This window comes from Sinocyclocheilus grahami, unplaced genomic scaffold (genome assembly GCF_001515645.1).
Source record: "Sinocyclocheilus grahami isolate Dianchi unplaced genomic scaffold, SAMN03320097.WGS_v1.1 scaffold163.1, whole genome shotgun sequence".
In the NCBI taxonomy this organism is placed as follows: Eukaryota; Metazoa; Chordata; class Actinopteri; order Cypriniformes; family Cyprinidae; genus Sinocyclocheilus; species Sinocyclocheilus grahami.
Genome location: NW_015505342.1, coordinates 1180870 through 1206059, shown reverse-complemented (window position 1 = coordinate 1206059; position 25190 = coordinate 1180870). Strand labels below are relative to the sequence as shown.

Genomic DNA, 25190 nt, shown 5'->3' with positions numbered 1-25190 from the left:
CCAGCAAGTCATTGACAGCCAACAGCACCCCGCAGTGTGTGCACTGTAAAAAGTGAACGTGTGGACCACCTGAAGGTCACTCTGGACTGTGTGAATCTGGACAGTCTGTACAGGCAACTCCACCAGAGACCTTTGAATTTGCTTTATTTGTTGGTTTAGAGTGATAAAATTCCTGTGGTCTGAAGTGCAGTTCTGTCTTCTATTATTACTTTAACGAGTACAGCACAACACTTCCCATTAAAGTAACACCTTTTGATGTTGATGTATCCAGCAATCCACAGAGTACACATTTAATGTTTAAAAGTGCTGTGTTGACTGCCCGTAACATGTCCAGCTCATTAAACTTTCAACAAATGGCACCAGCAAGTCATTGACAGCCAACAGCACCCTGCCGCAGTGTGTGCACTGTAAAAAGTGAACGTGTGGACCACCTGAAGGTCACTCTGGACTGTGTGAATCTGGACAGTCTGTACAGGCAACTCCACCAGAGACCTTTGAATTTGCTTTATTTGTTGGTTTAGAGTGATAAAATTCCTGTGGTCTGAAGTGCAGTTCTGTCTTCTATTATTACTTTAACGAGTACAGCACAACACTTCCCATTAAAGTAACACCTTTTGATGTTGATGTATCCAGCAATCCACAGAGTACACAGCCGAGATAATTAGAACGTTAGGTTATTTAGATTGTGTTGTACATCATACTTGAAATATACTTGAAAAGAGAGCTGAGGTCTGAATCTGTGACTTCCAGTGGGGAAGATTCATGCTTGTGGTTAACTTATTCTGCTGCTAGATTTATCCTTTCATGTCAAACAGTATCTGTAGCTTTATGGTACATTTCCAAAGATTCAAACCAACGACACTGATTACCACTGATCTCTCAATCAACATAATATTACTTGAAATGTAAATGCATTACACTCATACATTTGAATTACCAATGAATTTCTTTACATTTCAGAGTTTTGTTTTCTAAAAACATGACTATAGGATCTTCTGTGGTTGTTCCACTTAGTCACAGGATTTTTTGTCTGGGATGACAAATTACAGTTTGAAGTAATGCTGCTGTTTTGGCGGCGATTTGTTTGGGTCCTTTTCTAAAGAGCAGCCAACCTCCTGGTCGCTGAATGTGCATCTGGATCATATTGTCTGGTCTGAGAGTCCTGGCACGAGAGAGTCGGAAAAATACTGGAGATAATGATTCTCGCATAAGTCTTGAGTTGTCTCTGCGACTCAGGAAGACGCATTTTATAACCATTATGGTCCATGTAAACTTAAGAATTTTTTGAGCACTCTTGTGGTCAGGTACATAAGTGGATTCAGGCATTTCTGGGGAGAAAGTTTTTGTGCTTTCATTACTGTATCTATAGCTATGTTTGCAACTTTGGTTCTGTTGTTGATGCTTTGATTTTTGATAAGTGTGAAGTTTGAAACAAAGCACAACCACACAGGTTTTTGGAACCTATGCGTTGAGTATTAGTACATACCACAGGTTCTTGGCAGCATAACCAGGCAAATGAGAAAAACTGAAGGGACAAATTTAGTGACATTATACAAAGCAGTCAAACATTGATTTGCTATTACTCGGTCTATAGAGCGATCCTGGTATTCAGTATGTTTGGTCTGTTGAACTTAAAAGGTTAGCATTCTAGGACAGCGTGGTTTAAAATTACTTTTTCAGATTCAAGGTCCCCAATCAACAAATCTGAAATGCATACTATGGAAATTTGCCCAGATTACAAAATGAGATCCGTCGGTGAGGGTGATTTGTCTGGGGTTTCTTTTAAACAGCGCTAGACATCAGTCAATCCAGATGGCTGATGAATGTTTGTAAACTTTCAGCTCACCCAAATCCCAAAAATTTAAGGCGTACATTAATTGTCTGGTGCTTAGATATTCTCAGGGAGCCTTTTCTCCAACTCTTGCCATTAAGCTGCTGTCTTTTACTCTTGGAGTGGATCCATTTAGTTTTGAGAGACTTACCATTTTTCCATCACACATTACAGCACCGGCCTTTCACTCCAAGACTCCAGAGTCATGGAAAGTTGCATTCTGTGCCACAGTTTCTGGGCCCCTGGTAAATCTATGGAAAATCTCAAAATGTCTCGTAATGTCAGCCTGTGAATGGGATTAAACACAAATTACACAGTTTATCCTTCTACATTGTATGCTGAATTTTACATCAAGGAGGATATTTCCCTGTCATTATTTTTTCTAATCAAATAATTTAAGATAATCTAATTAGAATTACCAAAGTAAGCAATACAATGTTGGGTGTTATGGGGTATTAATGTAACAATACTGTCTTGTTTGCAGAGTGGAGGACACAAAAGATCTTCTTTTGTTCTTCAGGACCTTGAGGACGTTCTCTGAGAGATGTGAGGAGAGGCGTCAAACGTTTCGGCACTTTCAGGTAACCAGCAATAGAAGCAGGGAATAAAGTGCTCAACCAAATATGAATGAGCACAAATACTTGAGTACTGAGAATTGACATCAATGTCAGTTCTCATTGATCATGAAAGAAATTGTGACTTTTATTGAAATCTAGTCACAGCTACACACAAACTTGCCAAAAAGGGACTTACATTTAAATTTCTCTGATTGGTTGTGGCACGATATGTCCAATTGGTAGTATTCAGACTTTTGTTGTTGTTATGCTGATAATTTAATTTGTAATGAAAAAGTTTGTGTTTCTATAACTTTCATAAAAGCCTTATAATAAGTTAATACTGTAATAAGTTAGAAGGAATATGATTATTTAGACCAATGTGTATCCAAAACAAAGACACCTGATTTATTTAATTCCTTTGAGGAAAAATATATATTTCAAAGATTCTACATGAAATAACAAAGTTCTCCACTTTTATTTCTCTTCTTGTAAGTAGAAATATGTATGTACTGTATATATCATGAGACTTTCATAAGTATGAGAAAGATTGCTGAATGCCAGATTGGGAACAAATTCCATGACTCGATAACAGTGAAAGTTTGGGAATGAAGCCTTCGAGTCAGTATGAAAAACATTCCATTATTTGCTTGGATCATTGTTCTGTAATGGCTGCCAATTTGGCCAGTTAAATGGAACAATATTACCCCACTTTTTCCAGAAGTTTCTGTATGCAAAATCTTTGGGTTTGATTGGTTTGCAATTTGCAGACAGTTGTTTTGGTCTCTTTTTGGAACTGCCTTTTTTTTTGCTTTAACTACAGTCTGACAGTTGTAAAAGATAAAAGCAAACTAGTCACAAGTTAGAAAAAAAAGTGTATTTGAACAACAAAAGCAAACATAACATGTTGATTTCATACAATGTTTTACTGTACACTATTCATGTTTAGTTCACATATATAGGTAGTAATTACACATTTAGCATATAAATAATATTCAAAACATTAAAGTAAAAGTCAGCTGGGAAAGATCAGTAACTTGGAAGTTGGGATGAGTTCCTCACCCTCTAATTAACTTAGCAGGCATCTTAATTTCAACTAAAGTAAGACCATTTAACAGTACTAGAAAGTGTCAGAAATTCACAGAGTTCTGAGGAATACTAGAAGCTTGACTGCAGCTTTTCATGATCTCACATTTTTCTAAGCAGTAGCCTCCAGTAGTTATTTACAATGGAAATTAAGTTATTCTTTCAAAGACTTGTGGTTCAGATTCATCTACAAAGTCAATATCAAGAGGAAATCTAAGTGTTTGGGCAGCTGTTACATAATTAGATATATGATGCAGGTTCTCATGGTATTAACTTTTACACTTATCTGTGCTCGGGCACCAGGAGATTGAATGACTTTTGCTTCTCGGTTTTAGTCATCATCATTTGCTATCCAAGGAATTCTCACTGGGGTGTACCTTTTTGATTCTGTTTTCATTGGTATCGCCCAATTGGCAGAGACTGCAGGCATATGAAACTGTTGGGGTACTGGCCGAGGATGACAGGATTTCCATCCATACGGATTTCGTTCATGTTGTGGCGGATGTAGTATGTGTTGTTACTTTTGCAGAAGGTGTCCACAGTCACGCTTGAAATGTTATTGTTCTGAAAACAGCAAGAGAAGGGGTTAGAGTTCCTTCAAGATGTTTTTTTTTTTTTTTTTTACATTAAAATTATTATTATTTTTTTAATAATTTCTGTGCAGAAGGCTTGTTAGCATGCAAAACATATTCAGCTTTCTAACCTGTAGGTGAAGTGTGCGGACAGTCTCTGGAATGAGAGGAACCGCCTCCAGTTCATTGTGAGCAAGATACAGATGTGTCAGTTTGCTTAATTTCTGGAAGTCAGAGCAAAACAATTTTGAGAGAAAAAGGTTAAAACAATAACAAATAAGACTGTCTTTGTCTTGATTAAATCAATTCGGTAGGGTATTCTTTCTATAAATGAAAAAGTCACTTCAAAACATTCAAAACAAAAGGTTGTGCATTGGCTAGAAGTGTTTTCAAACAGGTAGTGTAATTTGTGGCTCTTTACCTTGAAAGCATTTGACTTGACTCCTTTGGTCCTCAGTTTGTTGTGATTAGCATTAAAGGAGACTAATTTCGCCGGTAGCATTGGTAGCTTGACCAGCAGGTTTTCAGCTAGTGAGAGCTCCTCTAGCATGGTAAGCTTAGCAAAAGCACCATCTTCAATCTCAGAAATGATATTTCCAGTGAAGTCGATTCTCTTCAGAGTAACTATAGTAGATGAATGGAAATGGACAGAAGAGCATTAAATTGATAATGTGAAGGTTAAGTGTCATATGTTAGACACCTAGACAGTTTGGCTCGGAAATTACACTCCTGCCATCCACGTGGTTATTTTTTTCGTACTTCCTGCAGTTTTTGTTTGTTAAAAGTTTTATGCTCCTTTTAACTTTTTTCGTGCTGTCGAAAGTCACCTTATTATTGAGTGTTCCATTAGCATCAATTGTGAATACCCTATATATATATATTCAACAAATTATCAAATAAACTTTTTTTTAAAAGTCTTTTATGCATGAGTCCCCTAAAGGCCTCTAGCTAACTTTGTTGTACCCATGATGCACTTCTGCAAACAGAGTAGTTTACCACATTTGCAAGTTTTTGTCAACACGCATGTTCTGTAGGATGTTGTGGTTCCGAAATGTGATCGATGTCTTTATGCAACGGAAAAACTCGCAATCTCTTGTGATCATATTATGGTTTGTATATCATGTCCCTTAACATTTGGAAATCTTTTGGATGAAATGGATTCTGGATTGTTTCTGAAAAGAAGCAGCTGTTTGCCTCCTGCTCTCCTTAAGGGTAATCCCTGATCCTGTCCACAAGGATTGTATATGTTCCCCCAACAGAAAAGGGCGGTCAACGAGAATGCCAGAGCAAGTCAAGTCAGGAAGAACTCACCGATATTTCCGAAATCTTTGGCTGTTATCTTTTTTATCTTGTTGTACCGAGCATAGAGGTAGTTTGTCTCCTTTGGCAGAGCAGGCACTGATGTCATATCTGGGTCGACCTCCTCACAGTAGACAGATCCAGTTAGGCACACACACAGTAGACAAGTTGGAAGGTCTGGAACATGTAGAAATTTTTATTAAAAACAGAAAAGTTAATGAACTTCCCACTCACATAGACATAACTCGTGAACAAATAAGGGCTCTTGTGAGCAACATGTGGTTTTTAAAACGAGCCCATCACTCATTCTTTTCAGACAGTTGACCAGGTGTCAGTTGTTCGTTACCTGAAGGGTCTCCTCCAGGCGGCAGTGGGGTAGAGTCATCAGGGGTGTCGGCAGGCAGAAGGGCGTTGATGTCATCTGTCGCTCTCTGTAAAATGGCTTCATTAGTATTTTTTTTTGACAAGAATGCCACTTTCAGGTTGAACAACAATAATTAATGTCTTGTTTTTTTAAAAACTTCCCAGCCTTTGCATTATTGTTAAACAAAATAGTAATGTTCTGTTGTCATGTCGTTTCAAACCTGCATATGGAAGCCCATTTCTGCCACTAAATAAAAAAAATAAAAAAAACTTAATTCTGACTTTTTTTCTCACAATTACGAGTTTATATCTCACAATTCTGTTTGCTTTTCTCAGAATTGTGAGATATAAATTCGCAATTGTGAGTTATGGGCGCGATGCAAGTGTTTTTTGGTAGTTTCAGTCCGACGCAGTTATCATTTTTACGTCCTGCGTCACATTGTTTAAATAGCAAATGCCTTTGCACCCATTTGTGCGCTCATGGGCGTGCTGGTCTGAAAACGAGGTGTGTTCAGGCGCATTGTTGGCGCGTTGCTATTTTTAGGCAACTGAAATAGACTGCACCATTGACCAACTAAAACCTGGTCTAAAGTCAATGGCGCAGTAGATTTTTTTGTTATTTAAAGAGCGCGTTAGTATTGGCGGGTGCACAACATGCACACACTCTGCTTATTGCACACACAGGGACGCACAGCAGCACACAAACATGCCAAATATTAAAAATTAAAGGATTGCAATGTAAAAGATTGTTATTGTGTAGGCTACATAAATATAAAAATGCCTACATGTCATAATGGATAGTCATTGCATGTATCAGAATTAGGCTATCTATTTGCTCGCGCACGAGCAGATGCATTTCCTCTATAGAACGCTGTTTCCTCGCGTTCTGTCTTTGCGCTTGCAAATTCTGCCGTGTAAATAGCAAATCCGCCATGGCACAAGCGCAACTGGCTCTTAAAGGGGATGGGAGATGAGACTCAGATTGGTTTATTGCCCGTTATGCCCAAAACACACCCATTACACATTAAGAGAATAGGGACAAACCTTTTAGACCATGCAACGGGCACACCAACCATTTTTCCCGTCGTTAAACTAGCAAAAGTGGATTTGGACACGTTTCACAATTTGAGTTGAATTACTGAAATAAATGAACTTTTCTACTACATTCTAATTTATTGAGATGCACCTGTACTATTTTACATCCTGTTTATGAATAACTGTCATCTCTTTGGGCTTGTTGGGACGAGCATCTGTTTGGACCTGTGTGTCTTCAGGCATCTGTTAAATCACCCTGACAGTGTCTGACCCATGAGTTAGCGTGAAGCTGTGGGTGGGAGAATTTGAGCCTGAGGGAACTCCTCTAGAACAGATTGCTGACTAATCAGACAGCTTCCACACAGTGCTGGGCAGCTGTTGAGTTGTTTATTTGAACAAAGCTGTATGGTTTCAAAACCATCAGTTAGGGCTGTGCAGAAAATCTTTTGTGTAGTTTGTCAGTGAACTACAGCTCTGTGTAGTAAATGCCGCTCCATCTGAAAGCACGTACTGGAGATTTACTACTAATCACAGGAGCGGCTTTACTGACGAGATGCGCATGAAAATCGCATTTGATTTTTTGCACAGCCCTACCATCAGTATATGGAAGTAATCTGATTTTATGGTAGAAATGTAACATATGTAAACCTGTAAATGTGTGGTATAATTTAGTTAAGCTAAAGCAAAAACATTTTAAAAGTCACTTAGCTTACTTTAAATGTGAATAAACGTGTTATTGTGAATCATTGGTTACATAGTACAAAATTAATTGTATTAATAATCAGTAATAATTGTTTTTTGAAATTGCAATGCAGTAAATTAATAAACTTGATACTGTATATATTTGAAATGTTAATCAGTTTTTATATTAAGTTTAAATTTTTATTATATATATATATATATATATATATATGTGTGTGTGTGTGTGTGTGTGGTAACACTTTAGAATGGGGAACACATATTCACTATTAAGAGTTTTCCCTGAACAAACTCCTAATTGGCTGCTTATTAATAGTTAGTAAGGTAGTTGTTAAGTTTAGGTATGGAGTAGGATTAAGGGATCTAAAATATGGTCATGCAGAATAAGGCATTAATATGTGTTTTATAAGTACTAATAAACAGCCAATATGTTAGAAATGTGCATGCTAATAAGCAACTAGTTAATAGTGAGAATTGCTCCTTAATAGTTCGCATTATAAAAATTTTAATTAAAGCAGTTTATTTAAAACATTTATTGTAGGTCATTATTTAATTATACTATTTTATATGTTGCATTAGATTTCATGTGTCATATATGGCTTAGTTAAATGTTGAAGTGGGAACAAGCAAAGTCAATTAAACTAAACACAAATTAAATCAAATTAACCCATAATTAAAATGCATTTATAAAATGGGCAAGCAGTAGACAAAAACAAACCCATTTCTAAATATTCTGTTCTGTCAGCCTTTGCATAAGATAACAATCATGGAAGAAAAACACAAAGGTTACCTTATTCCTCTGTGCCCTTACATCGATTTCCTCAGTAAGTGCTACATCCTCCAGTCTGTGATGCCTGTGAGTGTGATAGTGTGCACCAGATGCTGAGAGCACCCATGATGCCACTATGACTGCTGATATGAGCATTCTCAGCCTCGTTCCCATTGTATCTAAAGACTCTGGGATGTGTTCTGCCACGTTAAAGAGCAGAAGCGCAGTGCAGGCAGTGGTTGGCTATTTTCTTGGTGCCTGTGAGTAGAATGTGATCTGTCAAATCAGGATTTTAAGCCCCACCACAGGCTGCCAAAGGAGATCCTTAAGTGGGAGTTTATGGAACAGACCTTAACCCTTCACATTCCCATCTGAACCGTTCAGGCCACTGTGTCTCCTGCAGGGTTTGGCCGTGTTTGTGGTCCATTGGAAAAATTAGTTTGTGAAAGAGAGCAGGAGACAATGAAAAGGACTGTTAGTATTGCTTTGGAGATTTTATGTATGTTGATCTCTTGGAATATTGAGGAATGTTTGGCTCTTCTTAGCTCTGTATTTTTCTAATTAATCTTTTTTGCTTCTCAGAGAAGCAAGAAAAGCAACAAGCAATGGGAGGACAATGTTAACACAGAAATGTGACATGGTATTAGGATAGATCAGGTCCAGATTCTTTGATTATAGTTGTCCATCTCTCAATAGCCTTGTTATATTGTTGATTTTACTTTTGGCTTCATGTTGTATCTTTAGACTTTTCCAGCTTTGATAGCATTTTACAGTAAATTCACTAGAATCACTCTACAAAGAGTAGCTTGGTTAGATTTGCAGGAATCTGCAAAAACAATGGTAATTGGGATAGATACCAGGACATTAGGATAGATCAGGTCCAAATTTCCAAATTCTTTGGTAATAGTTGTCTATCACTGTATCTGAACTGTGATTAAAAAAAATTCAGTTTGTTTGTGTAATTTACAAGTTTGCCTTGATACATTTAATTAAAACCAAAAGAACAACAAAGCTCCTCTATAAAACAGATACTTTAAGATTAAAGTGAAGAAAAACATGTTTAATAGGAAACATGCGACCGTTTTACTCTCTTCTTGCACCTTAAGACACAACGAAGGGCCCCTCGAAATAAACATGTAAGAGATGGAAATAGAGAATGAATAACATTACAGGTGTGTTAACAATTATGCCAACCTGTAAAAATTTTCTGTACTGGGAAATGGGCCAAATACTTAGAAATGTTTTTACAGTGTTGTTCCTCTGTGGTTCATTTCTCCATCAGGGTGGTTTCTTCAGCGCATGACTTGATTTGGAGGATTCCAAATGTTTAAATGTTATTCCTCTACACTAAAAAACTGGAGTGTAAGAATGTGCAAAAATACTTATTTTTATTATTGATTAGTCAGGGGGTTGTGAACCGCTAGTCCGTCACGGAAGTCTGTATAATTAGTAGCAAGCGACCACAGTTGATTTGAATGATAATTTATTTGTCCAGTGATTTTGATGAAATTCAATAATCATTTTTGATATTTTAACGTAGTTATTGTTTTGTAATATCAAGTCTTCCAATAAATGCCGCCATCTAGTGAGTCTTTAAAGTATAGCGCCCAAAAATGGTAATACATTACAGTTTGTTCAACAAGATGTTTATTCCATTAAACGAATGGGCTATCATTATATTGGCATGCAATAACATTGCTGTATTGTTTATTTTTCTTTTTGCTTTGTTAGATCCTTATACTTTTCTGGCTTCAGTAACATTTACAGTAATTTCACCAGAAAACAAGAGTTTTGTTATTTATTACATTTGCAGAAATTCACATGCATTGCAATGCAGTGTATTAGTGTAGATAAATGCTTTATATTGTATTTATGGAGAGAAAAGTGACATTGTGCAAAAGAAAAAAAAATGAATCTGTACTTTCCGTACATAGCAATTAAATTTTGGCCACATTTTATGATTGAGATGCATTAAAGCATAACCATGCAAGCAGAAAATCAAATAGAATGTTCAAGCAGCAATGAACTGAATGTTTAAAATGACTAATATATGTATTTTAATAGTATTTCAATATTATAAATCCTCTCTTAATCTTATACTTTGAATAATAGTTTGGTGTGTTGAACTATGTCTGACGAATCTCAAAAATCTATCTAATCTGTCTACTCGATAGCTTTGTTGCCTCCAGGCCTTTTTGGTCGGTCAGGTTTTTCATATTTTTTGGTTTCAGAGTCCTCTTCATCATCCTTCCTTTGGTTTCCATAAAATATCATTATCAGCCTTGGGAAACATCTGTAAGCGTAGTAGTCCACTGGTCCTCTCAGCTTATTGTTGTCGAGACGAATGTAGGTCAGCATGTTAGGGTTGCCAAGATCCAGTGATGGACACATCAGAGAGATATTCAGATCTGCAAAGAGACATAAGCCATTATTAGAATGATAAGTTTGAGTAAAGTAAGAATGCAGTTAACATTTCTTGAAGAGACCTTCATGTTTTAGTCTACAACATTTGTACCATTGAGTTCGATCCTACCTTTAAAGTCATTGTGATTTAGATAAAGATGTTCCAAGGTCCTGGGGACAAAAAACGGTTTGAAGAGCTGATTATGGCCCAAGTGGAGCTCCATCAGTTTGGACAGGTTAAAGGCATTGTATGCAACGGATTTGAGTTTATTGTGTGGCATGCGAAGGGACAGAAGATTAGGAGTCTTCTTAAAGTAGCCCGCCGGTATGGAGGCGATTGAGTTGTTTTCCAGCGATATCTGCTGGATCGATTCTGGAAGGTCTGCTGGCATGGACTTGAGCTTATTGTTGCACATGTTGATTTGCATGAGGCTCTTCATGTCAGATAGGATCTTTCCTTTAATACCTGCGTCTGTTAGTCTGTTGCTGCACAAATCCAGCACTGTAAGTTTCGTAAGCTTGCGTGTGGCGTCAGCTGGTATCTTTGAAATTTTATTAAAGCCCAGATGAAGCCTTTTAAGGGTTTTTGGCAAAGGAGAAGGAATGTCTTCCAGATTATTATGCTCAAGGTGTAACTGAATGAGTTCTTTGAGTATACTAAAGACATCTTTATCCACCTTAGATGATTGGAGCTTGTTGTAGCTGAAGTTGATTTCCCTCAGGGACGTGGCGTTAATGAAAGGCTTTGAAGTTATCTCTTCTATGTCGTTATGCTGAATGTACAAATGGCGAATGTGTCTTGGGATGTTGGGAACGGCCTTGAGTTTTCGGTGGTCACAATACATGGCAAAAGGATAGGACGAGGGGCAGAAACACTCGCTGGCACATTCGTACGAATACATTAATTGGCCATCGTAATCAGGTTGTTGAGGTACAGAAAGTCGAGGATCTTCAGGCAAAGAGTCATCCGTGTCGTAATCCAAATTGTTGGCTTCATAGTCTTGAGAAAGTACCAGAACTCCAGAAAGCAAAAGCAGAGACAGTATTGTCAGGATGTGTGATGGTGTCATGGTTTAGTGTGCTTTTCCTATTTATCTGTTTGGAACAGACACAAAGAAGAATTGTACTTTGATCATTAGAACAAGTTTATTAGGAATGCTTATGCGAAACCTTGTTTATTCCCCTCCCAGTGTATTTTAGAGTGTTTTTATGCATTTAGGTATGACTGCTTTAATTGTACTCAAGTAATCAATATAATAGTAATGTCTTCAATATTTTATTACAAAAATATTGAATTTAGACTGGGTTCCACAAAGAAACAGAAATAGAAATGTGAATAGAAAGTGATCACAGCAGAAACAATCCAAAATGAGAATTTTTATTCACGTTTTTGCTCTGCTTAAGCGGTTTGGTACTTTGACAGAAGACTAAACACCTCTAATTGCACATACTTGGGGAAATATGACATTTTTCTGTAAATGTTGATATTTGTTTAGCATTTTCTTCTGTTGTATTGTCTGGGATGAATTATCTCAGCAGGGTTTTTACTGTGCCTGTTGAAGGTGAAACCTCAGTGTATTTGTTTTTTTTTCTCACTTCTAAACACAAACAACCATTTTGGAGAGGTGGACACTCCCTTGCAATATGAAAGAACTCTGTCTTCTTGGATTATTATTTATATTTGATGTAATATTCTCCTACACTTAAAAAATGTAGTTTGGTCATAGTTATAATTTGAGCTGGCAAAGCAGCTAGAAAAGTGATCCAAAAAATACAGCGAGTTAAAATTTTTTTAATTTAATTTAACTACTGTAACTGCTCAGTATGACAACGTTTCTCTCTCTGTAGCAATTTTCGTCTTCTGCAGAACTTTGACATGTTGGTATGCTGGCTATGATTGTAATCTTTCTCCATTAAATAATGACTTATTCTGTCAATTTGAATCTCGTTTTCATTAATCAATCATAGTAATCTCTTTCATAACTGGAAACCACATCTGGAGGAATGTTTACATTTTAATTGGCCCTTTGAACGTGAGAAAAGACTTGCCTAGTTAAGCACATTTTTCAAATTCTGAAATGAACTATTTCTCCTTATACTAAGTTTTAGATATAAAAAGGTTTTATGTGCATTGCCATTTAAATATGGAACTTGACTTTGGCATGTAGGTTGCTAAAACTTAAGAGGAATATGAATATACCTCTATTTATAGTAATGCTCAATTCATTTCGCAGACACAAATGCGAATGATATAAAATCTCACACAAATCAGAATTAAAGTAACTCCCTTGATTTCGTTACTCAGTCTTATATAGTGTACGATCTTTAAAATCATGATGTCATACCTGTGGGGTTGTTATTTTCTCAGTGGGAGGCCGAGTGAGATTGTGAACACCGAGCGCCCAAGATGAAACCCAGCAGCAGGAGACCCCTTCAGCTTGAACGATGTTGCCTAAAGTGGGGAAATGTTTTTCTCCTGGGACGAGCGTGAAAGATTTACCTCTGTGGTTTCCCCCGCAGCAGCATCAGGCGTTTCGGGAGAGATTGAGATCTGCCTCTTTTACTGTGGAAGTGATTCTGGAAGCGTTTGGTTGCATGTGTTCAGTGACCTCAGTAAAGCCTCGTGGTCTCATCTGATTCTTCTTTTTCCCTTTTGTTGAGTTGAGGTGAGGTTGAAGTTTCCAGACATAATTCTGGAAGGAATAGCCTAGTATCCAGTCCACATTATTGCATGTGGACAGTAAAAATTTAACCCAGACTCATAACAGGTGTTGCACTAGTGCGGCTAATGTTATGCAAGATTTAAAGTGTAATATTAACTCTATATAATAAATATACTATATACAGTATGTATATAGTAAATGAAAACCAGAACTAGCCAGTGTTTCTCCAGAATTTTTTATTAAGTGAGAAGGAAGATGACAGTCGGCAAAACTGGCCTAAAATGCATTGGCGATGATTAAGTGGGTTCAATTTAATTGGTTTAGACATTTCTAGCTCGCTTAATGGAGGCCTTCTGCAACATGACTACTTTTTCCAGTGCTTGTACTGTATCGGAGTTAAACCACAGACGGTCTCTCATGACCCGTCTACAGAGTGGCGTTTTTTTTTCAGAGTTGGCTAGACAGACCCCTTAGCACTCATTCTGTCAGCTGGAAAATTTGTTTTTGCTGCTACCCACATGGCAGACACTGAGAAGTCTCTGCATCATGAATGCTACTGTGGGTTGAAAAAAAAAGAACAGTCAGGATTGCGATCCCAAGAGGTTCTTTTGGGCCATTTTTGTGAGGAAGGGGGTGAAAACAGAACAAAATATGTTGGCAAGCCATATTTTTTGGTCTTTGATAAACGTAGCCTGGCTTATTTGTTGTCAAAATGTGACTTTACCATGCAGGCTTGGGAAAGATGAGCAGTTGCATGCAATCTACTCAAGCATGGGCAACGCTCTTTAGCAATGTGCAGATATTCGGATGACTTCTGGGGAATATGCTAATTTACATATGCATTGCATTTTAATTGTCACACTTGTGCTTTCTTGATTAGGAATTGCGAATATACGTTTGCAGTCACATTTGAGTTTTCACCGCAATGCTTACATACCTATTGATCTTTATTAACTATTTGTCCAGTTAAATGTTTTACTGTTGACTGATACAAAAGTAGTCTTGGTGTAAACACCATTTGTCATAGTTTTACCTGCATGCAAGTACCATGATTTATATTTTATGGACCATTTGAACCTTTAAAAAAAAAAAAACTGAATCCACAAATGTGTGTCTGAACAAAACAGTGTTTAGAGATTTTTTGGAAAATGTTCCAGAGGAGGGAAGTGGTCTGGTGGCCTTCTTGAAATAGGCTGATAAAAACAAGCTGGGTGGTTGTTTTCTGTCTTGGTTCAAAGGTATTTACTCTGGAGGGAAATTGGATGGGGGGGGAAAACATGAGGTGTGTGTAAAAAAGATCTAAACTAAACCTAGAATCAGTTCTTCATAGTTATGTGCTCACATTTTACACAAGCTTACTTTGCGTTTGCAAGAGTTCACCCTCATTGTACTAGTTGAGACCCTAAGGCCAATTACTAGCTCAAAAAAAAAAAAAACTTAACATTGAAGAACGAGTTTGATACTTTGATTAATCTGAAGTATCAACCTACAGTAATATCTGATAATATCAGATATTTCATAATGATTGATTCATCACACAAGTGGAAAAATTACTGTGCAGAATTGTTCACATCTGAGGGTTTACGCTGATTGTGATGTATTGGTGTAGCTTTAAACCATTTTAAATCTGTGTCCGAATCCCTCAGGTGTTTTCTGGGGCTCAGACATCCTAAATGATCCAAACCTGTTGTGAGTTTTTTTGGAGACGCCGGTATGCAAGACGTGGCAGCAGCAAATCAGGCCAACCTGAAGATTTGTTCCATATGTTTCCTGAGCAGAGCCTCTCTCTCTCTGTAGCCTCCACCCCTCTGTTGTTTTTCCCCCCCACCTTAACCCGTTCAGACCCAAAAGTAAGTTTGAGAGACACAAAATAAAAAATTAATCAGCTCATTTTTGATTATTAGTCTAATCACATGTAGCAGTTTTGCTGTAGTATATCATTCCTTTTTTACAGTGAGACCCACTATCCCCAAATTTTGAAGTTGAGTTACAATTACATTATCCAGGACTGGTTTGATTTCTGTAGGACTAAAGAGTTGCCATGCTTCATTCCTAAAAAAATTTTCCCCAAGTATCCGTTATAGATTGAATTAACAGCATCCAATTAACTAAAATGGGAAAAAAGTTTATAAATGGCTGTCAGAATGGCTGTTACTTGGAAACCCTTTTTGACGTTCACATTTGTTTGAATTGTATACAATAATTATACAGTATTAAACAGAGCTGTGCAATTAAGAGCTGTGCGATTTTTAGCCTCCAGCAATTTGCGCTTTTGCTCCTCCATAAAAGCCCAAACTTCACGTGCAAATCAGTAAATTCATATAACATGACTTTCACAAAATGGGATTAGCCTGATTTATTAAAGTTTATTAGATTTATTTGTGTATTTAAAATTTAAGTTGTACCTCAGGAGGCTTTCTGTACATGTGCTCTGACACTGAAATGAACATGGACATGTAAATTCAACTTTTAGCTTAAGGTGCATGCTTAAATGGTCAAATACAAAAATGTGTCTACTCACATTGGTGATCATTCACCTAAACCCTCGTCGGGTATGTCTTAAGTCAACAGTGAAGTTGAGAATGAAAATACATGCGTAACAGTAAATTAGATCCGTGCAGCTCTTAAAGTGACAACAGGCTAATATTCCTGCTGCTGACTTTGTGCTTAATATTAATCAAGCAACAAAAGACAAAGAGAGCATCACTCACTGCTATTGACTGAAGGACTTTTGTAGCTTTAATAAGAAACATAAGATGTTAAATTCTTACAATGAAGACTACGCCGTTTTATTTTACATTTGATTATTAAATTTCTGTTAGCTGAATACTTCAGACTTGCAAAAAAACTTTAAACACTGTTTGTTTAATTTGTATCTTTATTGTATTTGTCCTTTGTTTTTTTGTCTTTATTGTATTACTGTTTAATGACATTTTTTTTTAACAAATTAGTTACTCTAGTATTCTGCTGTGGTATCGAGAATTGTGAAATTTCTCTGCTATCTAAAATGTAGATGTCATAGCAACATTATTTACTGAAAATATATATTTGATATATATTGCTATCTTTAAATAAATCACTCTTACAAAGTTTTGGACATGTGGCCCACTTATAATGGTGTTAAATAATCGTGATTACAATATTGACCAAAATAATCATGATTATGATTTTTGCCATAATCGAGTGGCCCTAGTTAAACATAATGAATTAACATGATTTCAACAAAACATCACTATCGCCTGGCTATATTAATCCCAGTCACTATTTATATTCCAGTTGCTGCAGTGATTTTTCCCAATCCGTACACAAGTCTTCATCTGCTGTGTTTTTTTGTCTTATTGCAGGACAGATTCTGAGGCCAACCAGATGTACGGTTTTATTTTTCTAAAGAAACAACAATATCTGAATTGGAAAAAAATAACACAGCACCGTTGGCTAAGAAAACACTTGTTGCAAGTACAGTTTTGCAAATGTCAGGGACACTTGTGTAAACTGTAACCAAACCTGTGGTCCATACAGATCAATTTTTCAGAATTTCTGTGATCTGACAAGAATGTCCATGTCCAGAAAACACTGGCAATGAATAAAAAGTTATATAATGTAAGTTTAGCATGCAATATTAATTTGTTGTTATCACAAAAACTGGTAATAAGCACCATGTGAATAATGCCTGTTCTCTAAAATACAAGAAGTAAAACAATAAACAAACTGGCCTTGTAAATTTTATTTATTTTTCTTTGATTCTAGACAGTTGTACCTTATAAGCAAAAATTATTTAGAGACCTTTAATACATGGGTACAAATTTATTTAGCACCTGATCTGAAAATATGCAATTAAAACCCCTCTTCTGTCTTTATAATGTCAAAAAAATTTCAATCTAAACATTAATAATGAAAACCTATGTAACTATTACACACAGTGTAGTTGATTCTGTCTTTACTGGAATTCAAAGTCTTCGAAATCCTCACCAAATTCAAGTAACGAATCTGTAGCCACTGTGGATACTCGTGGATTTTGGATAAATTAAGTTCTGTACATCACCAAGAGGACATGAAATGATCATTTTATTACATTAGGATGAAGTTCATGACTAGTTATAATGCTGCCCTCCAGTGGCAAGATGGTGCACGCCGGTACTGTTTCGCTCACTTTCTGTGGTTACCCAGTTGCACCGAATTGTGGCTGGAAGCGCACCGAAAAGTGGGTGGCTGAATCTCCCAGTATTTCACTGGATTTGCATATAAACTGATCCTAGTGTAAAGGGCTTTCTTAGCCCGGGTTCTCGAAGGGCAAAAGTCGTTTACTCCAACATAAGTGATGCTGTTGGCATGTAAGTACACCACCTAAAAGAGGAAGTGAAGTTGATTCAATCTCTGTACGCATTATGTTTCAATAGCGTGCTTATTTGTGATTTACCTGCAAATATTTCAGGTTGTTCAAGCCTGGAGGAACTTTCTTCAGTTTATTGTTATCCAGATGAATTTCTCTGACTTTGGTAATAGCAGCGAAACTTCCGTTTTCCACGTACTTGATTTGATTGAAGTCAAGCCAAAGCCTGTAGAAGACACCGGTCTTTAAGTTGCGTTCTCTTTTTGTCCACAAGGTGGAGTTTGTTTACCTTACCTTTGTAGATGTTTTAATCTCAAAAAATCCTCGGACTCTATTTTGGCAATCTTGTTGTAGTCCAAGTGAAGTTCCGTGAGGGAAGATGGCAGATCTGTGGGATTTAGATTAATAAACATCTCAGTTATGAGACTTGTGTGCTCACACTGAAAAACTTGTGTGCTTTTCACTCAGAAACGGCAAGTAACACGTTTAACATTTTAATTTTGAAGTAGTAAGTAGTGAAAGACCGTAATAGTATTGTTAGGGCTACATTACATCAACAAATTTGTAAGCATTTTGTCTTATGAGACCCAGATCCTTTTTAAAGGGGTCATATGATGCGATTTTAATTTTTCCTTTCTCTTTGGAGTGTTACAAGCTCTTGGTGCATAAAGAAGATCTGTAGTTGCAAAGACTAAAGTCTCAAATCCAAAGAGATATTCTTTATAAAAGTTAAGAGTCAGCCACGCCTACTTTGCGCTGTTGATCGCCTGATCGGCTTTCACCGTGGACGAAGCGGAGTCCAGCCCGGAGTCGTCACATGTCCTTCCGGATGCTCCTTCGTCGAAATCGCCGGCCGCACCGTTCTCAAGCCCACTCGCCTCTGCTCACTCTAACCCTCCGGACGTTCCTCACGCTGGCCCCCGGCCTCTGCTCACTGTAGGCCGCCGTGTGTGACGCTGTTTCGTTGTGAAAGCGAAACTACTTTGTTTGGCCTTCCAAAAATGGACACGACTAGAAATCAGTGGTTAAGTTGTATTTACAACACTGTTCCAGAACACTTCAACCCAAATATTCAGCTGTGTGCAGCACATTTTATGGAGGACTGTTTCCTGATCCTGGGAGAGTAGACTACAATCTGTAAGTATGTTTTTTATATTTAAAGAGTTTTTGTATTTTATATATTTAAAGCAAGCTTTTTGGGCAGTGTAGAGTAGGGCTTGTTGTTTGTCATTTCTCCGATCACAAATGCGGACATGGTTTTATGTTTATGTGGCGCGATGCAACGCAACGCGTAAAAAGACAGTATAAGTCATTATAATCCATAATTATGTCCCCACTGGATGCAACGAATGCCTCGTTTATAATGGGTTTTCATGTTTTGAATCATCGCTCCGGCCTGGCGGCATCATCAACGTTATGGTGAGGGGCGTAACATTTCCGTCTCACCCTTGAGGTATTCGGCCAATCACAACGCACTGGATAGCTGGCCAATCACAGAACCTCGCTTTTTCAGACCGATGAGCTTTGTAAAAATCTACGCGTTTCAGAAAGGTGGGGCATAGAGGAGAAACAATAATGTACAGTATGTGGAAAATAATGTGTTTTTTTAACCTTAAACCACATAAACACATTTCATTACACCAAATACAAAAAAATACTGTTCATATGACCCCTTTAAGACTTTTTTTCAGGTGCAAAAGCCATGATTTTCATAAAACATGCTAATACTTACCTTTAGGGATAGCTGTAAGCCTTGCTTCAGCTATTCTCAAGTAGAGAGTCGCCATATCGTCAAAAGCCCCTGGTTCAATCCCGCTGTTTGCAATTGGATTTGCACTCAGTTCTAGAGATGCAAGAAAAGGGAACCACTTGTTTTTCTAAGCAAATAGTTATTTACATAGAAAAATGTGACTTAAAGAGACATGGATCACTCCTTGGGTTTGAACCAGAAGCATTTTGGTTGCCAGTCGTATTTTTAACTATAACACCATATTATCCCATATTCTCAGATGAATATCTGTCATTTGTAAATGCAGATCATAATGTAGACACTAGGAGGCAGAGTGTTCTTTAGCTGTAAATTGCCGGAGAAACATGGAGATCAGCTGATTGAAGTGAGCTTGTTCTTGTCAGACATAAATATTATGTAAGATCATTTATCTCATTATATAACCAGTTTTAACGAGGTCATGATGGAGAGAACAGAGGGAATAGGATCGGGAAATGAAGCAAATCTTACATCTCAATGTGTTGAAGCAAGTGCGCTAACTGCTTAGCATGACTCAGACCCTGTTTATTTAAAAATCATCACTTAGGAGACCTACCTAAAACATTTAGGTCTTGCATTCCTCTAAATGCTCCTTTTGGAAGTCTGCTGATTTTGTTGTCGTGCAGTCGCAGTGACTGAATGCTCGTGGGAAGGTTCTCAGGCATTTGTGTCAGCAGGTTGTATGACAGGTGGAGAATCTTGAGTTTGTTCATGTTGCGAAAGGCCTTTGGGTGGATTTTTGATATCTGGTTATTGAGCAGAAACAGGGCCTGCTCATATAGAAGGGGAAATAACAAAAGTACATTGCATTAATGGATATAGCCATAAACATATCCGCCATTTTTAAAACAGAATCGTAATCAGTACATTTTACAGCTTGGATGCATTTTTATGGCTCTTAAACACTAGTTTTGTGTGATGTATTGAATGTTGTTGCATATTAAAATAAATGTCTAAAGTTATTGGACATAGCTTTAGGCATTATCTATTTGGCTACAGAGTTTTTTTGGGCAATTTCTGCTGTTATTGCACATCAAATATGAAGTATTCTTTGTAGATGACAACCACATCAATACAAATATAGTTCAAATTTTTTTTATATATATATATGTATATATATATATATATATACAGTATATAATTTTATTTTTTTTATTTTTTTTGGCAGACAAATAACTAAATTATTAGATAATTAGTTCTGAATATTCTGGAATTTTCTGGAAAATCTGAAAAGAATTTTGTGTGATTGTAGGCTATTTTTTATTATTCTTGGTATTTTATTCCCTCAGCCATTTGTAAATGCAGATCATAATGTAGACACTAGGAGGCAGAGTGTTCTTTAGCTGTAAATTGCCGGAGAAACATGGAGATCAGCTGATTGAAGTGAGCTTGTTCTTGTCAGACATAAATATTATGTAAGATCATTTATCTCATTATATAACCAGTTTTAACGAGGTCATGATGGAGAGAACAGAGGGAATAGGATCGGGAAATGAAGCAAATCTTACATCTCAATGTGTTGAAGCAAGTGCGCTAACTGAGAATTTTGTGTGATTGTAGGCTATTTTTTATTATTCTTGGTATTTTATTCCCTCAGCAAGAACATTTAACCATTTTACCACTGAATGCAAATATTTACCACAAGTATGAAACAGTCTGCAATAAATGCAAATATCAATAGCACTCAAATATGCATCCAGCATTCCACATAATCCCGCTACCACTGCATGTCTCCAGATGTCCTCGTGTAAACCCAGTATAAGAACACAACTCTTAAAATGCCCTAAAAGCATTTAACGAGGGTGTTTACTGCTCACATAGATATTATCCAAGCCTTTAAAATCATCTTCCTTGATTTCTGTGATGTCATTGTTTTGGAGATCAACGAGCAACGTGTTTGCAGGAATGTCCTTTGGCACCTTGGTCAGACCTATAAAGACAAAATGAAAGAAAAAAATTTAAAATCATTCTCATTAAGACCGATACAAAATGTTCAATTGCCTCAAACAAGCTGTTCATCTTAAATGATTCATGTGAGATTTTATATACTATATATTAATATACTTATACCCTATTGTTTATTATGGGGATGTGCAAAGCTGCCCATTTTTGTGGGCTACCTGAAAGACTAGTTGACAAATTAGTCTTAAGGAAACCCTATGTAATTATAATCCCGATCAGATGCGTTTCTTAGACGTGTTCTTGCATTCAAAAACAGCAAGACGGAGCTCAGTGGGACCTAACAGAACGCAGGCGTCTTAAGATACTTTTTTAAAATAATATTTTATTTTATATCATTTTATTTTATCTTTTATTTGGTCTGCTTGCTTATGGAAGTTTGCTTTTGCCACAGGTAAAAAAAAAAAAAAAAAGGAAAATGTAATCTTATAATTCTGACTATTCTGACTTTTTTCTCTGTTAATTCCATCTCGCAATTCTGTTTTTTGTGTAAATATAAGGTAATTGCGACTATATCTCACCATTCAGACTTTTGTTCTCAAAATTGCGAGTTCAGAATTGCAAGATAAAAAGTTGCAATGATCTTTGTTTTTTGCCATTTGTTGTATTCCACGGCAGAAACAAGCTTCCATATTTCCTTAATGCATCTTAAGATGTCTGTCTTAATGTGTATTTGTATTAAAATATGCTGTTAGTGCATTAAATAAAACATCAAAACTAAATTGTAACTATTTAATACAAGTTGACCTCTTAAAATGACTAGGCAGTGACTGGTACCTTCTTTGTTGTTTAAAGTAGTATGATGAAGTTCTTACCCTGATCTGAACACTGCAGAACTTTCTTTGAGCACCGACACCCTTCGGGACAGTCCGAAACAAAGTTATCATCATAATTGTCGTAATGGTCATCGTCATCATCATCATCGTCATCATCATAGTGACCCGCATCTTGTTGCATGATGTCATGATGCTTGATGAAATCCATGACATTGATAGGCGTGTATGGTTTCGTGTGACATAACGTCAGCAGGGTGAGTAGTAAAAGTACCTTCATGCTGCAGCTGTAGTCATAAATGGTTTAGCCCTGCGAATATGAACACAAGTGCTTTGTCAAATTGAACATTTTGGCATGCAAATGTTACATTGTTTTGTATGTTTCACAGGATGAAAAAGAAAAAAGTGGACTGGATCCCAAGTGTCCTGATTGGATTATTAGTGAGCATCACAATGAAATGGGCCAATAGGAATTGATGACAGGTTAAAGAGAGTTATATTCTAATTGAATGACTTGCATAGTACTTCACAATAACTACAGATGCTCCTGAAATATCACTACCCTTATAGTTGCGCAATATTTTGGGGGTTATTTGATTGTTATTCCGTTTTTTCTCTAGCTGCACAATATTGAATCCGATTCAGTTCAGTAGCATTAATAATTGTGAGGGCAAAATGTAAATAATTGCTGTAATTGTTTGTAAAAGAAGTTCAAATGAACCAGGTGCACTTGAACAATTGTTTATAGAGCAATCTTGTTTATGGATGCCTAAGTCATCAACATGTAAGACGGTGGCTCACAGTTTATAGACATTAAAAAATTAAAAACATTGTTTCTGACACCATCCACAAGATTTAATCAGAAATCTAACTCATTTGGTATGATTTTTGCATTTGGTAACATTTTATTGTTTTAAATAGAAAAGAAACTTTAGAATTCTCCTTTCACCGTGAATAAAAAAACTTATATATTTATGTTTTTAAAAAACTGAGATCATGTTTAGAGAAGGTTGCATGTTACTGAGTTGCTCAGCATCTTGAATGATGAAGAATTAATGTTTCTGCCTGTAAATGTTTCACCGCAGCACTTTTAAGTGAATTTGTACACTCCCGATTAATATAATATGTTGTCTGGTTTATTCAAACATTTCTTTGAATGCCTATGTATATGAAATGGAGCTTCGCACAAACCTAATGAGGTGAAATCACTCTTGCATGATCTAGAATTAGATAAAAACAGCATACCTGATGAATCTGTGTAATCCTTCTTCAAGTAAGCCTCCAGGGGTGAGATTTGGTCCTTAAATGGAGCGTGCACAAAAGTTTGAAAGGTGGCGATAACACTCGTCAAAGCATGAGATCCTTGAATGAATGGGGATGGAAAAGATGCTGCTGGTTCAAGGAGCAGATTGGGAATAAGGGGTAGGAACGGTACGCAGCTCTGCTGGATGCTTAACTAGCACTGAACACTCATTGTTACCGGCCGTATGTTTCTCATCAGCACTTGAAACTTGGCCAATTTTGTACGGCTAAATTTTCAATGGCCAGTGTGGGATATTCTCACTCTTTACATTGCCAATGGGTGGTCTCTAATAGTAGTGCATAATATTGCATAATTTGTGGAGCTATTTCTGGGCTTCTGTTTTTAGATAGAACATTAAATCTTGTGATGTAATGGTTTTGATAGTGATATAAAATGCTAGATGAAAATAGCTTTTCACTTTTTATCCTTAGTTTATATTGGGAAATATAAATAAAAAATATCAACTCAAATTCTTAGACATTAAAAAATCTTTCTACTTTTCTTGACATGAATCCCATCAGACAATGTAGAATGATTTATTGATTGATTGATTAAACTGCCAGAAACAGCAATAATTCACAAATTACATTCACTTTTTAGGAAGAGAAATGCAAGTTATCGTGACTAAATCATTCTTTGAATCAATGTTCATGGTACAAAATCTTGTAATTCCCAAGTCATGGGGGACCTTTAATCTAAACCTAAATGTTGGATAATAACTATTCCAGACGGTGCTGTTTGCTTACAGCAGCACAAAACGAGACCCCTCTCTATTCACTGGGCAGTACTTGTGGCGCCACACATGCTTGGGTTTGGCTGGGGGTTTTGAGATGATGGAAGTTCCAATGTCTCATGGTTTCTCCCTTCATTCTCCTGAGTCTCACTGGCCGGCATTCCTTCCGAAATGATAACCAACCTCAAACCAATAAATGTTTGTGGTATGTGGAGTTGGTGCCGTAAATTAAAAGTATGTAGATACTATTACCGACGCTACATGTGAGGGTGAACCGGTTCAGGAAAGGTAGAAATGTGTGCTTACGTGTTTCAGAAAGAGTGATGAAATGCCAATAATTTCCCTCAGTCTTTCTCTAATTCTTTTTCTTTCACGCCCTCAGTCTTATTTGTTGTAATGTTATGACGTGCAGAACCATGTTGGAAATATCTCGACCTTGAAAACACTTGTGCGGCTTTGAGACATGTTGGCGGTTTTCCAAAGCTTTGCTGTTTTACGTTTCTTTTTCTTATCCCACTGTTTTTTTATTTGTTTTAAGCATAAACCTTAAAACAAGTTATTTGCCAATGGGGTTAAAAAAAACTTAATTCCAGATAAATGCTACTAGAATTGTTTGTATACATGTATATGTATCTGCTTTCTTTTTTTGGCAGTTGTGTCTATGGCTACATGTGAGAGTGAATCGGTTTAGGAAAGGTAGAAATGTATCTATGTGCTTAAATGTTTCAGAGGGATGAAATACCAATAATTTCCCTCAATCTTTCTCTAATTCTTTTGTTGTTCACGCCTTCAATCATATTTGATGTAATGTTATGACGTGTGGGATCTCGTTGGTAATGTCTCGACCTTGCAAACACTTGAGATATGTTGGCGGTTTTCTACAGCTTTGCTTGTCCTCTAAATATAGAGCAATATTTAACTGTACCCAGACACTAGGAGGGGGTGGTTCAGCTGTTCAGCTGTTGTTTATTTACCCCTCAAAATAAGATTAAATAAAAGCCATGTGACTAGTACTTGAGTCATTGATGCCATGGATAACTTCATGGAAAG

General features: G+C 36.8%; 3 protein-coding genes across 6 annotated transcripts in view; 1 reads left to right on the top strand and 2 right to left on the bottom strand.

The window, feature by feature from the left end:
- cenpp (centromere protein P) overlaps positions 1-25190 on the top strand; it is a 56626-nt gene that overhangs the window by 6627 nt on the left and 24809 nt on the right. For 3 of the 4 annotated variants that reach the window (XM_016282649.1, XM_016282648.1, XM_016282647.1), the window contains exon 6: positions 2316-2412. In XM_016282649.1, coding sequence (XP_016138135.1) covers positions 2316-2412 — 97 coding nt within the window. Of the gene's footprint in view, positions 1-2315; positions 2413-5658; positions 5722-25190 lie in introns of those variants that run through there. The other variant, XM_016282650.1, reaches the window with a different exon arrangement.
- LOC107593063 (mimecan) lies at positions 3268-8569 on the bottom strand. Its single transcript, XM_016282646.1, has 7 exons — positions 8559-8569; positions 8230-8466; positions 5689-5773; positions 5355-5519; positions 4465-4667; positions 4175-4267; positions 3268-4035 (listed from the first exon to the last, which is right to left on the bottom strand). Exons 2-7 carry the CDS (start codon positions 8380-8382, stop codon positions 3865-3867), a joined length of 870 nt encoding a protein of 289 aa, XP_016138132.1. The 5' UTR covers positions 8383-8466; positions 8559-8569; the 3' UTR covers positions 3268-3864.
- Positions 10297-13167, bottom strand: omd (osteomodulin). The gene is made up of 3 exons (XM_016282645.1): positions 12957-13167; positions 10742-11706; positions 10297-10616 (listed from the first exon to the last, which is right to left on the bottom strand). The coding sequence occupies exons 2-3, from the start codon at positions 11679-11681 to the stop codon at positions 10372-10374; spliced, it is 1185 nt and encodes a 394-aa protein (XP_016138131.1). The 5' UTR covers positions 11682-11706; positions 12957-13167; the 3' UTR covers positions 10297-10371.

Excerpts from the sequence above, each read along its gene's own strand:
- LOC107593063 (XM_016282646.1), bottom strand. The coding sequence starts at position 8,382 with ATGGGAACGAGGCTGAGAATGCTCATATCAGCAGTCATAGTGGCATCA. Across the intron at positions 5,520-5,688 it reads GCCTGGAGGAGACCCTTCAG|ACCTTCCAACTTGTCTACTG; the intron begins GTAACGAACAAC and ends TACATGTTCCAG. Across the intron at positions 4,668-5,354 it reads CAAAGATTTCGGAAATATCG|TTACTCTGAAGAGAATCGAC; the intron begins GTGAGTTCTTCC and ends CATCTACTATAG.
- omd (XM_016282645.1), bottom strand. The coding sequence starts at position 11,681 with ATGACACCATCACACATCCTGACAATACTGTCTCTGCTTTTGCTTTCT. Across the intron at positions 10,617-10,741 it reads AAATCACAATGACTTTAAAG|ATCTGAATATCTCTCTGATG; the intron begins GTAGGATCGAAC and ends GTCTCTTTGCAG.